Consider the following 14,934-nt stretch of genomic DNA (forward strand, 5'->3'; position numbering starts at 1 on the left):
CATCCCCTGCACAAGCCCAGAGTGCCCACGTTGATCTGCAAGCTCAAGGGCTCCTTTCTTTTCCCAGGTGGTACTATGGCTCAGCAGGTTCCAGTCCAGGCGATCCAGGTGCACCAGGCACCGCAGCAGACGTCCCCCTCTAGTGACAGCAGCACTGACCTTACGCAGACCTCTTCCAGTGGAACAGGTAATCAGTACATTACGATAACCATATTCTGTCTTCCTTCCTAACTGCTGCTGATAACAACCTCCACTGATAGACCTTGTGTCTGCTCGCTGCCCAGAACTCTTCTCTCAGTCCAGTTCTATCCCAGCCTTTCTGACAGCTTCCTGGGGGTATTTATCCCCAAATTAATGTGTCTGGAAACAGTCTTCCTTTTCCTGTTGCCAGCCTCTGGGGCTGGCTATGCTACATCTAGATAGATGTTGCTGTGCATAGGGCATCTCGCATGGGGTTGCTGAGCCTTTCCAGATTCGTCACCTGCTCTTATTTGCAGCATGTAGCTGGGGAACAGGCTGCTGTAGTCTTCCCAGTTCCCAGATGGTTTCTGAGGGCTAAGTGAGCCAGCACTGCCCCTAGCACAAGGCATTGGCTTGTGTTCACTTGAGATTTTTACTGTACGTGCAGAGGACAGCTCTGTCATCAGCAAAATCCAAGTTCAGGTGCCCAGATGTGGGCTCAACCTAGTTCAGCAGCTTTATTAAAGCTTTGTTAGGAAACATGTATCTTAGGTTAAATTTGATCCTGGGATATTTGGCCACCATGCCTTTCCTTCCTCTCATCCTGATACAGGGAGAGATTTGAGCTCTCCTGCCCTTTGCCTGGGGTTTTTGCCTGGGAGCTTGGGAGAACAAGACTGGCATCTCGGTGTCCCTGCTGCTCCAGGCTAGTATGCCAAAGGTGTCCTGGAGCTGGCCGTGCCATGCCTTTGGGGTGCATAGTAGCTGAGGGAGAGATGCTGAGCAGGCGTGCAAGTGGAGCAGACTCCTTTCCTGTGGCTTATGTGTGTCTTGGTGCTAGTGACCCTCCCGGCAACCATCATGACGTCGTCTGTGCCAACCACTGTGGGTGGCCACATGATGTACCCCAGCCCACATGCGGTGATGTATGCGCCCACATCTGGCCTCACGGATGGTGGACTCGCAGTCCTCAACGCTTTCTCACAGGCACCTTCAGCAATGCAAGTGTCCCACAGCCAGGTCCAGGATCAGGGTAAGCTGTGTGGGGTGATGCTTGCCTATGTACTCTGATACCCTGATTTCCTCTTTTTCACATATATGAATGTTACATGTTTATTCCAAAGGGTTTTCTCCTGAGTGGTCCTAGCTGTGTCATGCAAGGCCTGGCAAGGGTGATGCTTGAGATGTGCTTTTAGCTCCCCCATCATTCTCCTGTGCAAGGGATTGCTTGAGCCTTTTGCTGGTGAAGATGTGAGGGTTGCCAGGATGGGTGGGATACAGGGCAGGTAGCAGAGGGAGCTGGGAGCAGCCCTTCTGGCTCCTCTGGAAAGGATGTGTGGCTGCGTGAGGGGATGAAGCAGAATGAAGCCCATGCAGGTGACACTTGGATTGGGGGCTTATGCCTTTTTCTCACAGCATTTGGAAAAAATGGCACATGTGGCTTTCACCTGGGATGCCTTAAGGTATGCAAGCAGGCACCTTCATCCTTATGAAGCTTCACAGAGCTCAGGGGAAAGGCTCAGAAAAGGACCCATGAGGGAGCACTACTTAGAGGATGGTGTCATTCTTGCTTTCCCTCTGTCCATGGCAGGTAGTGTCCCCCAAGTGTTCCTGACAGCTCCATCAGGCACTGTTCAGATCCCAGTCTCAGCTGTCCAGCTTCACCAGGTAGGTGTAGAGCGTTGCTTGTGGGTGTTGAGGGTGTGTCCTTGCCCCCCTCACAGGGCAGTGTTGACCCCGCTCTGTCCCTGCTTGCACATCCTTTGCAGATCCAAGCAGACCTGGGCACCTGGGTAGGGCCAGTCCTCAGGTCTCTGAGAGCTGGGAATGCTGCCTGTTCCACCTGCCTCTCGGCATGGAGGTTTCATCCTCCTTGATCAGGTGCCCAGGAGGGACGATGCCACCCTGGCTGCTGGTGTGCCTGATCTGAGGGCATGCCACCCCCCAGTGCTTGCTCCTCCCTTCTCTCTCTAGATGGCTGTCATCGGGCAGCAGAGCAGCAGTGGCAGCAGCCTGACGGAGCTGCAGGTGGTCAACTTGGACACCTCACATGGCACCAAGAGTGACTGAGGCCTCTGCTGCTGGCCTTGTGCCGTCCCTGGCCCATTATGCCGGTGCCGGCAGCAATTCCTTCTCGTACAGACTGCACCAGTTATTTATTGTTGCCTTTTCACGTTTCCTTCACCCACACACATACGCGCACACACACACATACACGCGCACGCACACACACACACACCCTGCCCTCCCCAAACACACAGGCACGTGTGTGGGGCTGCTGGACCCACACCAGGGGTGGAGCTGCACTGGGGCCGTGCAGGGCTTCGGGGCGTTTGGATGCTGCGATAGCTGTGCTTTTCTCACGCCAGCCAAAGAAACTTGTCCCTCGTGGGGAGGGCGTGCTCTGTGCTGTAAATAAATACTGCGGGCCATTCCCAGTTAGAGGCTCTGGCTCCTTCAGGATGCTCTGAGTCGCCTCAGGCCCGGATCTGTCCCACAGGCCACAGCCCCAAGCGGCATGGGCTAAGGCTGTGCTGCTGGCCTCAGCAATGTGCCTTTGGGAGGGGTGACACATCCTGGCCTCAGCAGCTGGCTCTGGGTTTTGTTGGGGAAGAGCAGTCAGCTCAGATGTGCATCTCTGGCTCAGCCTGTGCGCGCTCCCTCTGGACAGTGGTGGGAGCTTCCTCAGGCAGGATGCTGCCGGCAGCCTGTGGCCTCGTCCCCCTATATGCACTACAGTGAGCCCTTGGCCCACAGTGCCTCCTTGTTGGGCCGTCCAGTAGGTTTGCAGCCCACTCTGTTCTGCCACTGGCAGACACCCTCACACCGCCAAAGCGGTCGGTGGGTGCCTAGGACCACAGTGACGCCCCAGAGACCTTTGGGGTGCTCTGTGGCCATCCCAGCCCCACGCTCTCATCTCGGCCCTTGCCACAAGCAGTGCAGTCTCTGTATGTCCAGGGGGATGTGTCTGGGTGTCTCCCACATCCCCTTGCAGCTCTGGCCAGCGCTTCCTAAATTCCTGTGTGATACAAGGTGGAGAAACAACACAAGTGTCAAAGAGAAGAGCCCAATGGGGCACCAAGCTGCTGGGCAGGTGGCAGGTGCTTCCTCTGGGCACCAGAGTGGCCCACAGGCTTTCCCAGGCTGTGGAGGAGCTGCTGTGACACCTGTGCAGGCATGGCAGGGCTAGGGGAAGAGGGCTGGAGCATGCCTGCTCCTGCAGGGGAGTTGCTGCAAGTGGCTCTGCTACCCAGCCCTGTCCCTGGAGGGAGAGCGAGCAAGTGAGAGGAGCTGCTGAATCCTTAGGGGAAGGAGCAGCTACTGTAACTTTTTTTAAGTTAAAGACAAAAGAAGCCTTGAAAAAAAATGACTTTATTTTTCTAAGTGTTAAACTCAGTATTTATGTAATTCTTTAAGGAATAAAAGTTTGGCTCCTGTACAGTTTTCATGGGGTTTGTACCTGGGGGATGGGAGAGGGGTGGGTGGGTGGGCATGGAGACAGGAAGGGGCCTTGCTTTTGAGTTTGTATTGTAACCTTGAATAATGTTCCTTCAGCATTAGCGTTTAAGCTGCACTCTCTGCCCACCAGCATGTGCTAGGGACTGAGCTGGACGCTTGTTTTCCTCTTCCCTGCACTAAGGACTCCATACTTGTAATTTCAGGCTTAATTGGTGGGAGGCAAGTGAAGCAGCAGCTGCTCTGTAGGAGTGGGGAACCTGCCCCTTTGGAGTAAGGGGCTTGCAGGGTGCCTGGCAGCCCCATCCATCTCAGCTCTGGGGGCGTGTGGCTGTTTTGGCCTGGAGCAGTGCTGCCCACAACTGCCTGAGGGGCTGTGGGCATCCCCAGTTCCTCCCTGGGCTCCGAGGGGCTGATCCCTGCTCTCTGTCTGCTCATGATGCAGGTAGCCTCTCCCAAACTCCCAGCCTCAGCTGGTGCCATTCCTTAATGCACAGATATGGACAGAGCCTTTCCAAGTTCCCCTGTGCCAAGGCTGCTCCCAGAATGGTCTGCCAGCCCTAGTCTGCCATGCAGCCTCTGAAGGGCCCTTGTGGAGCAGGGTGGCCCATCTGGTGATGGTGGTATAGCATGCTGCCTCTTCTTTGTAGCCTTGCTCATAACGGTGCTGCATATCCTGCAGCTGGGAGCAATGGGGTTGCTGTGCAATGCCCCAGGCCATTGTTAGGTGTATGGCGGCTGCTCAGTGATGCCTCCAAAAAACAGGGGTGATTAGCTAGGAGTTTGCCCAGGAAGAATAACAGGGGTTGGGGTTTGTGTTATACTTTGCCTCAGCAGATCATCATGGCCTGGCTTTGCTCTGCTTTGCTTTTGCTAGCACTGTGGAGCAGAGCTGTCAGGCTGGGGTGGCAGGAGCACCCCTGCTGCTACAGGGTGTTGCTCTGCATCCCCTCTCTGGCTCCCTAAAGGCAACCGCTGGTTAAACGCTAATGGTGTATTTTATTTAAGTGCAGACTTGTAAGAACACTTGTTTATCAGGGACGAAACGGCATTTATCGTGTGGTGACATTTTTAGTTCATTTTACTGGTTTGGGGTTTGTGTGTGTGTGTGTGTGTGCATGAGAGAGTGAGTGTGTGTGTGTATGTATCAGTGTGTGTGTGGGGGGGGGTATTTTTTCCAGTTTCCAGGGTTGTGTTTCTGGAAGGATGTGGAAGTAATCACAGTACTATGTACAGAGCTTTCTTTTGTATTAAAAAAAATTACTCTTTCAATAAATGTTACCATTTTGTGCACAGATTTGGGGTCGTGGCTGTTCTTTCTGAAAGCTGAGGAACAGTGCTGGTTGCCAGAGCATGGTATGAGTTCAGAGAAGTAACAACCAGGAGTTGAGCAGGAATGGGGACTTCTGAAGTATAAAACAACTGCCCTGTGTCACAGGTGGTTACACAGAGGAGCAGGAAGACCTTGAGCAAGAGTTAAAACATGGAGGGGAAACAGCAGGTTGCTTAAGGGGCCCAAAGTTGCTTAGAACATGCAGTAACTAAGGCCAAGCAAAAGGAATTTTTTGCCATTGTAACATCAAAGAACAGACAGTCCCTTGACCTGGCCTCAAGTGGATTATATATTGATGAACTACCATGAATAAAAGGAGGACAGCAGTAGTTTTTAGTAGTGGCAAAGGAGGCTGCAGGACAGGTAGAAGAGTTTTGTATGAAGATACTGCTGCTTAGGTATTGTTTAAAGAACTGTTTACCTGATACGGGACTTACTCTGATGCTGGCCAAGGCCCTCTTGCTGTGGGAGATGTTATGCAGCTGGTACCATAGGCTCGGTGTGTTCAGATGCAGTGGCATGTGCTGTACCATCCCCAGGCCTCTGAGCAAGAGAAAGAATGAACTGTACTGTAAAATAAAGTAGTTGAAAGCATGCGGGCAGAGCAACACCCCACCCCCGCCCTGCCCTGATACTGTCAAGCACCTGGTCCAGTTCTTAACTGAAAAACAGGTAATTTCTCTTCTTCCCTCCCCATTCCATTACCTTTGTCACTGTGAGGCCCAGCACCAAGGCTATTATATTCTCTGCAGAAAACAGCCATGAGAAGATAAGGCAATACTCGAAGCCCAGACTGGAGAGGCATTACTTAAAGCCAGGTTGAGGGCAGATGTCAGTTGGCCCCTAAAAGCTAGGTTATGGCACGTGGGGGATCAGTAACGTGCTTAAAGATGGGAAGGAAACCTCACTTGTTGGCGACCAAAGGGAGTCAGTGCTGCTGGGCCACCAGTATCCCAGCTAATAATGTAACTATAGCCCTGTGTAGTGCCAGGTCCTGGACCAGGTACCGTGTTTTTTTTGTATGATGTAAGGAAGGCTTAGCACCAATGGAACGATGCATGGCAGAGGAACTGCACAATTGCTCACAGTGCAGTTTGGAGTAAACATATCCCAGTGTAGCAGAACAAGAAGGATTGTATGGAAGGTGGTCAGGAGTAAAACGCAGCTCCCCTGTCAGAAGGGGAGGTGCTTCACTTCCACATTTCACTGCAGCAAGCCTGCCCCATGCTTGGCACTCCTACGTGGCTGTTTGCTGTGATTCAGCACCACAAAACCAACATCAGCACAAGTAACCCCACTCTACTTGTACGCAGAGGTCTGTGCATGCCATATAATACTCCCAACACAGGGCAAGACATAGCCTTTATTTTTAGGATGAGACTAAGCCTGGTATGAAAACCATCAGGCCAAGACCATTCACACTGAAGCAGGGCACACAAATACCCACATAAAAGGTTTCAGCAGCACAGACAAGACCCCTGTGCCCTGTCTGGTCACTGCCAGTGATCCTTGGTGATGGGTTTTGGCTATGGGATGTTGCCTTTTGATGTTAACAGCTGGGTGTCAGGTTGCATTTCCCACTGTAGGGCATTATCACCACATTTGTGACATTAAACGCAGCACTGTTGCAGGTGCAGTACATGCACCAAATTGCTGACCAGAATAGATTAGAACAGCTAGTTGTGCATGCTGTATCAGCTTTTACATAGCTGTGTGGCGTTTAGGAAGTCAGTCCCCTGTCCCCCCACCCCATTAGTGCAAAAATAACCATGTTTAGCTCAACAGGAGATGAAGTGACTTACAAAGGCAAAGTCTGATCTAACTAAATACCAGTTTGATCCCTTAAATTTTAATGTCACTTTGGCGATTAATGGGAAAGGAACATGAGATATGCTAATGGAAAACACAGAAAGATTTCAAGAGCATCCAAGGGATTGTGGAAAGGGAGGATCAATAGTATCAACTGAGGCTATGTCTAATAATGGAGATGTCATGAGGTTGGCAGGGAAAGGCAAACATTTAACAGTACAGCATGAAAGTTTTAGAGGATGTCCCCCCCCAGCTGATGCAGCACTGCACCTGTTTATCCAGTCCACCATTTTCCTGCTAGTTGCAATTGTATTTTTAAAAATAATCGCTCATCTTTATTGTAAAATATGGGAAATGCCTAATCAGTTGTGTTAGTACTGGTGTAGAAATGAGCTTGGACATGTACATGGACTTGCTCTGGGATCAAATGAGAAAGCAGACTCTCTCATCTGTTCAGTCTTTAATGTTTGTTTATAATCAAAACAAATGTTAATAGACCAGATGGACAGAAACCTATGCCTACTGGATTTGTAGGTGACTGCACCTACAAATCCCACCAATGAAGGGAAATATGGGCAAAGGATAAAAATTTAGATTTATGATATGGGTGTTATAGCTCAGAAAAAAAAAAAAACAAGAAAAAAACTGGAAACTGGCAGAAGTGTATGCAACTGGGGTCAATTGCTTCCAAATGCCTATCTAGCAACAGTGAGAAAATGCCACTTCCAACCCAAAATCTGCTGAGAGCTCAGTTTCTGCTGAAGTAAGCCAAGTAAGGTGCACTGAGGGAATGAATATTTGATTATTCCAGGAACCCCAGCCTGGATGTTGGACTGGCCATCTGCAACTTTGGTCAACACTGAGCCTGTGGTAATGCTCATGCTGACCTAGCATGGTGACTTTCAGCCTTGCTCTTATCCACCCTGCAACAGCCTTTAACAGAATTTAGAAGCCACTGGACCAACCACATCAATGTGGTGTAACGCAACATCTTGAGGTCTTGCAGATGCACTCTTCCACAGTTGTTCATCTTTGCTAGTTACTAGTTGGGATAAACAGGGCATACTATGTTTTTTCTCTGTCCCTCACGCCTGTTCCAGGTGTGCAGGTACCACAGCAGGGAAGGAGCCCTGTGACAAGTGAGACATGAGACAAATAAACTCTCCAGGCCTCGAAGCAGCACAGCAGCACAGGCACAGCAGAGTCCGGGCCACAGGGCACCCCCACGACAGGGGCGTCCACTGAACCTCAGCACCCACCTAGGGCTGTGACCAGGCCCGCCCGGACGAGGGCTCACACCCCAGGGCCTGTGGAGGCGCTGGGGCCGGCCGGCCGGCCGGGGCCCCCTGGGCTGCGCGGAGCCCTGCGGAGTAGCGGGGAGCAGAAAAGGGGCACCGACCGCGAGAAGGTTCTCGAACGCGGGAGGCGCTGCGCACCCCATCCCCCTTTGCCCGGCGCCGCGCCCCAGGAGCGCGACAACAGAGCGCAGGCGCGAGCACACGCGGAGCGTTCACCCTGCCCCGCCCCGTCCCGCGCGGATGCGGAATGCGCAGGCGCACTGCTGCGAGGTGGCTTGGTCCTTGCCGCTCCCCGTAGCGGCTGCGGTTTGTGCGGCCATGCGCGGCGGTGACCCGGAAGCGGCAGGGCGACGGTAGGAAGGAAGGAATTAACCAACCGTGTAGGTCGCGATTCAGCTTCTCGTCCCTTCTCCTCGTGGTGGGGGAAGGAGCGGGCTGGGGTCTGGCTCAGCGCCGCTTCGCGCCGCCCTTGACAGAGGTGGCCGCGGGCCTTGGCTGCGTCGTCGCCTCGGGCCGTTAACGGTGGGGGAGGAGAGGCGCGGCGGTACCTCGGGGCGTCCCGCGAGAACCGCGGTCTGATGAGGAGTCCACTTTCCCCTGTGCCGGGGATATATTTTAACGTATATGTATAAGCAGTGCAGTTACTTAGCTCTGTGTTGTCCTGGCAAAGTTCTAGTATGTCACGCTTGTCATACATGTTACAGCCACTTATTCGGATGCCCTAAATCCAAATTCTCCCCTCCCCTGCTACAAATTCTTCTGAGCCTTTTTGGATAGCTGTGTTGTAAAGAGGGTGTTCATTGTTGTGCTAAATGCTAAGATGTGGAGATGGGGTGAAGTGAGTCTTCTCAAGCAGAATAATGCTTCATATCAATTTTGACTTTCCTTTTACTGGGTTTTTTATTTTAAGTGAACCTCTTAGAGTAGAGAATGCCTTTGTGTGCTGTCAAGCACAGTCAGGGAAAACAGCTGTTTGGTTTGTGGCAGAGCATCTAAACATTGTTGCAAAGCACAGGAGAATAACTTGGGCCTTCTCTTACAGGGAGGCTGCAAGAAGATCCCAGTTGTGCTCTCTGCTGACCCCAAGGAAGACACAATTGAAGGTAAGTATGAATCTCCAGGGCGTTCAGGCTTTCTTCTTGCCCTGGAAAACCTTTTTGAGTGTGCCTAGCATCATCTTTGGATGGAACCTCCTTTTCAGTTGTGTGTGGATAGACAATTTCCTACATGGAATAACTTTTTTTAAAAAAAGAAGACTTTTATTACCATCAGCTGAACAGCATGTCCCTTCATTGCTTCTCTTGCCTATGTGTGTAAGTGACCACAAGAGGGCCTGTTTGTGTATCTCCATTACCATCTGCATGGGCTCTTCTGGGAAACTACTTTTCTTATCAGACTCTGATCTGGCATGCTGTGTAGTAATGAAGTCACTCTGTTATGTGCAGCATTGTCTGCAGTTGGCCAGCTAACTGCTGGCACCCAGTCTTGGACAACAAGTTATTTCAAGCTTATTTTTGCATAAATGAAGCAGAGAAGTGTCGCGGCTTCTTATCTGTAGCCCTAAGATACATGGCACAATCAGGCAACAAAGAGTAGCAGCTCCTCATTTTGGTGAATTTGCCTGTTGACTAAACCTTTTAAAGACAAAGAATATTTGAGAGGAGGCCAGGAAGGAAATACTGAGTGACTCTTAGATATAATGATGTGATTTGATGGATATAAGCTGGACCTGAGAAATTGCTAGTTATTTTCTTCACAAGCTGGTGACTCATGCTGGGTTCTACAGCTCTGCAGTGAGAGAGTCTCTGTCTGAACCTTTGAGCCCTAGGAGACTTTGCAGTCTGAGTAGACACGTGAATGTTAAATGTTGGGAGAGAAAAGAGAACTTAGAAAGCAGCGACTTGTGCAGGGTTGTGTCACAATGGCAGAGTTGTGAGCAGGAGCCAATTCTTCGATCTTTATTTGCTGTCTTATGGAGGGGATTTGGATGGGCTTTTTTTGCCTCTGAGGCTTTGCAGGGAGAGCTTATCTCTGTGTGTGCCAGTAATGCTGGGCACAGGGTTTGTATGTGATACATTTGCTCATTATTTCAGGGGGGACACAAGCTTCTGTCAAGTGAGGTTTCCTTTGGGGCTTTATTCTGGGTGCAGGATCACAGGATCAAAGCCTGTGCCTCAGCCACCTTCCCCCAGCACTCACTCCTCCTTTCCCTCTGTCTCTGCAGACACGTTTGCTGTCATGGTGAGCGAGAGGCGTAATGGCAACCTGCTTGTGCACCTGGGACCCAAGCTGCAGGCCTACCCGGAGGAGCTGCTGCGGCAGCGGCAAGGCCACGATGGCCACCCCGAGTATCTGATCCGGTGGAGCATCGTTAGCTTGGAGGAGAGAGCAGCAGGCAGCAGCAGTGGCTCTTGTGCGGAAACCAAGCCGGAGAACATCCTGATGTGGATGTCAGCAGAAGAGGTCTGCGCCAGCTGCCCAGTGCTGCTGGGCAAGAGGAAGCTGGACGGGCGGTGGGTAAAAGAGGAGAAGGCGCCCAGCCCGTTCCCTGCCGATGTCGTGCTGGACGAAGCGTCGCTGCTGGAGATGAAGGCTGATGTCAGGAGCCTGGTGCAGCGAGCTGTCCGGCAGATGGCTGGGACCGGGGCTCCTGAGTCCTCCATCCTCAACACTATCCACGTGCTGAGCGCGTATGCCAGCATTGGCTCGCTGACGGGTGCCTTCAAGGAGACGGGAGCCCTCGACCTGCTGATGAAGATGCTGTGCCACAAGGAGAAGCAAATCCGCCGCAGTGCTGGCAAGATGCTGAGGGCTCTGGCTTCGCATGATGCAGGTGGGGGTGCTGCCAGGTTGTTGAGCAGTGCTGGTCCTTTTGTAGGCCTGGGACTTCTAGGAAATGGAGCCTCTTGGGGCTGGTTGGCAAAAGGGGGAGAACAAGCCTGTGCTCTGCAAGTGGCTGCCTTGGGTGTAGTCGTCTGGGGTGCTCTAAGAGAAGGCAGGTTTGAGAGCTCTTTTCCTTGACAAGTTCCTGAGCTGGGATGCTGATGAGCTGTTTGGAGGTGGCCCGCTGGTCCAAGGAGGGTGGCAGAGCATCAGGACGTCTCTGCTGCATGCTGTCAACTGGAGAGGCTCTGCCCTGTTCTTGGCCGGGAGCCTCTCCTCAGGCCCTGATGGGTAGGAGCAGGCTCAGCTGCTTCTCACCCACTCACCTCGTTTGAGAGGAGCTGACAAGGCTCAGAAGTCCTTACTGTGGCTCAGGTGCACTCAGAAGGAGCCTGTAGGCTAGTGGAGGTGGTGGTGTGTCTAGCAAGAGCTGTGTGGCTTTCCCTGCTGCAGTGCCAAAGCTCGTGGGGCAGATGGGGGACTGATGCAGGTTAAGACTGAGTGTTTTTCTTACCTGGACCCCTGTTCTAGAGTCAGTTATTTGGAGCTGCTGTTTTTCAGGGAATCTCAGAGCTTTAGGGGTGAAAAAATGCAGTTTTATTTAGCGGAACAAAATGTTGCCAATCCAGATCAAAGGACAAAATGCAGTTCTGGATGACACTGAGCAGCAAAGCAAGTTGTTTCTTGGTTGCCAAAATCTGTCTACCATAGCAGGGTGGTGTGAGGGATATCTCTGGGGACCTGAGAGATTACTGTTGTTGCTGCAGGGAGCCGGGCCTATGTTCTGCTGTCCCTGAGCCAGCAGGACGGCATCGAGCAGCATATGGACTTTGACAGCCGCTACACCTTGCTGGAGCTGTTTGCTGAGACGATGTCCTCTGAAGAGTACTGCATGTCCTTTGAAGGGATTCACCTTCCCCAGGTAGCAGCAGGGCCTGTCAGCCCTGGTATGGGGAGCCCCAGGCCTGAGGACTTTGGGGGGGGGTCAGGAGGGGGGAGAGTGGGTGCCGGGGCTCTTGTCCTTCTCGCTGGGGACAAGGGAGGGTGGTTGGTGATGGGCAGCTGAGCAGGACTAGGTGTTGGGAGAGCTGGCCAAGGGTCTGGGCCTGGCGTGAGGTGGTGAGCTGGTGGAGAGCCCTCATCTCTGAGCAGAGAGGTGAGGGCGGGCTGAGAGGGTTGCGCTGCTGCCCGCTGATCCAAGGCTATCCTGGGAACCTGTCTGAGGACAAGCTAGTGGCTCGGAGCAAGCCAGAGGTGCTGTGGTGGCTGGGGATCTGACAGCTGTGCCTCTTGCAGATCCCTGGGAAGCTGCTGTTCGCCCTGGTGAAGCGCTACCTGTGTGTCACTTCTCTCGTGGACAAGCTCAGCAGTGGCGCGGAGCAGGGAGGGGAGCCGCAGGATTGTGCCGCGCCCAGCTTGCTCGGTGGGGAGAGGAGCTGTGTGAAGCAGGAGTTTGAGTTCAGCATGGCGATGACAAACCTCATTTTGGGTATGGTGCACGTGATGGGCTGGGACCACAGGCACAAGCCGGAGCTGCTGTCCCCGCAGAGGATGCAGCCTCGCACCGCCTGCTCCATCTTCCAGCCCAAGGCTCCAGCCTGCCCTGCTGCTCCAGTGTCTATGCTTGCTGCAAATCATGGTCCCCAGAAAAAGCAGGGTTGTGCCTTCCTGACCCCATCAGACTTCTCCAGCCGCAGCAGCTACGTGGAGTATGTGCAGGCAAACCTGGTGCGCGGCATGCGGGTGCGTATGCTGGAGGACTGTGGTGATGTGAGAGCTGGGGATGAAGGCGAGTTTTGCCAGAGCACTAATGGCACTCATGCAGTGCAGGTAGGTCACTGGTGGAGGTAGCCTCGTGAGGGTAGCAGAGAGGGCAGTAACAGGGGTGACTCTTCAGTGTTTTGCTAATCACATATTTGTGCTCTGGAAATCGGACAATAGATATAATATAATTTCAACTCCAATTACTTCAGCCCTAGCAAAGAAGACACCTCTCAGCCAGAGAATAGGATCCTGACATGAGCTGGTTTGGTTTAGTCCAGTCTGTCCTGCTAAGATTGTTTAAGCCTCCAAAACAGGGGACTATATGGTACCTCCTAGCAGTCGTCCCTGGCCTGTATTCAATCTTGGGGGTGGTTTGGGAGCAGGCTAGCTCACAAGTAAGTAAAGCAGCAAGAGGTGCTCTAGGGTCTTAAGCCTTGGCACCTGAGTGGCAGTACTTATGCTGCTGTTCTCACTAGTTTGGACACACCCTACCCAGCTGTGTCTTTTGATCTGTGAATAGGTGCCAGGGTCTATTTCCTCCCTTGAAAATGTCCTTTGGAACATCAAATTTTGCTTTGATTTTTTTTTTTCTTTTGAATATTCAAGTAGAATACTCTTCTAGTTTTGGACCATACATAGATTATTTTTCATTGCAGTCCCTCTATTGAACAACTGCTATGTATCTGTTCTTTTTTTACTTAAGTGTCTGAAAAACTTTTTACAGTGTAATATCTTTTATAACCCAGTCTATAAAGATTGCAAATTCCTGCTGCATCTCTATTTGTCCTTGTAATACTTGATCTCTAAGATATGAATTTTTCTAAAATTGTTTTCCATTTCTTACAAGCTCTTAGTTGCTCTTACTGTTAATGTAACTAAGCCCTTTGAAAAGAGCATCTAGATCCTTTCTTGCAAGCTTTTTTTCCTGTTACATGTGATACAAATTTCAGAGGCTTTTTTTATACACTGTTGCGCTCTAGTGCCTTTAGTCGAACAGGTCATTGGGTTTCTCCCTTTGCTTTTATTTTTCTATTTAAGCTGAATCAACTTGCAGTTGCTCCACCCAGGCTTATTTTCAGTAGTGGTGCTTTCTGTAAAGCTCCTACTACTGACAAAACCAGATTGAAATGGTAATAAATAGCCAGTGAAGAAGTTTGTTGGCAGTTTCTATACCAATTAGTAGTGCTTGCCCTCTAGTCTGTCTCAGAAGTTAACTGCTTGTGATGATGCAGTCTTTGACCACCTTCATCTTTACCTGTCTCCCTGTGTGTTCCCTATGTTCGTATCCATGTATGTGTCTGTAGTAGCCTCCCAGAGTTAAGTCAGAACTTTTAAGTCGCATCATTCGAGGAGTTTTCTTTCCATGGAGAGATGCCAGGAATCAGACATCTCAAAATCATCTTTGTAATGTCATCTCTTGATCATCTTTGGTTTTTCTAGACCTTTGCTATCACTCTCTCTTTGAAAGGAAACTTGATTTTTGTCTCCACTCCTCTTAGGATCTTTCCAGTCTCACGTATTATATTTGCTTTGTATTGACAGCTTACCTGCTAGCAACCAGCTTGTCCTAGTGAGTCCTAGTTACAAGAACTGCTTCTCCCTGGTCTCAGCTAAAGTTTTCATCCTTTCCTTTTGGATTTGTTCTGCTTTTGAGGCTCATCCTTCTTGAGTCTTGCTGTCAGTCTCCCGTGTGCAAAGACATGTGTTTACATGCATTTTTCATTTCTCCTTGTGGCTAGCCAATGAGAGTCTGTCTTATGTTTCCTCTCTTCTTGCCTGTGTTCTCCATTTTCTCTTGCTTTCTTTGCCTCTCGACACAGATGCAAAGTTGTGTTGTCTCTGGTCCTTCAGTTCTATCTTTCTATGACTTCTTTCAGTTGACAGTTGGTGCCTAACTAGTTTTGGTCAGGGATTCATTGAAGACTAACAGGCGTTGTGTGTACAGTTTAGCTCAATTTCTAGTTGGTGCTTTTTTAAAGTCTCTTGGTATCTTACCTCTTCAGCTCTCCAGCATTTTGGAGTCCTGGTAGCATTGGTGTAACTCCAAAGAGAGCTCAATGAAGCAGCAACATACATTTTTTTCCTGCCATGTTTTTAAACATGTACTCACTGTTACTGGGTTCTCTTTCTGCTTAGATGCTGTTTTCTTCTTCAGAGAGCCTAGGTACCAGCCTTTCTGTGCTTGTTCCCCATCCCTCTAGGACAGAACTT

The 14,934-nt window shown here is 50.9% G+C and overlaps 1 protein-coding gene across 20 annotated transcripts in view; it reads left to right on the top strand.

Annotated features, from left to right (window-relative positions):
* Positions 1-14,934, top strand: part of CUL9 (cullin 9) — a 51,765-nt gene that overhangs the window by 9,233 nt on the left and 27,598 nt on the right. For 14 of the 20 annotated variants that reach the window (XR_010388611.1, XR_010388612.1, XR_010388613.1 and 11 more), the window contains 7 exons: positions 68-187; positions 1,022-1,213; positions 1,772-1,848; positions 9,119-9,179; positions 10,301-10,909; positions 11,727-11,881; positions 12,256-12,789. Coding sequence is in view for 17 of the 20 variants with exons in the window: in XM_064509864.1 (XP_064365934.1) it covers positions 68-187; positions 1,022-1,213; positions 1,772-1,848; positions 9,119-9,179; positions 10,301-10,909; positions 11,727-11,881; positions 12,256-12,789 (1,748 nt within the window). In the remaining 3 variants the exon portion in view is untranslated. Of the gene's footprint in view, positions 1-67; positions 188-1,021; positions 1,214-1,771; positions 1,849-8,301; positions 8,599-9,118; positions 9,180-10,300; positions 10,910-11,726; positions 11,882-12,255; positions 12,790-14,934 lie in introns of those variants that run through there. The other 6 variants (XM_064509865.1, XM_064509872.1, XM_064509874.1 and 3 more) reach the window with 6 other exon arrangements.

This window comes from Dromaius novaehollandiae, chromosome 3 (genome assembly GCF_036370855.1).
Source record: "Dromaius novaehollandiae isolate bDroNov1 chromosome 3, bDroNov1.hap1, whole genome shotgun sequence".
Lineage (NCBI taxonomy): Eukaryota > Metazoa > Chordata > Aves > Casuariiformes > Dromaiidae > Dromaius > Dromaius novaehollandiae.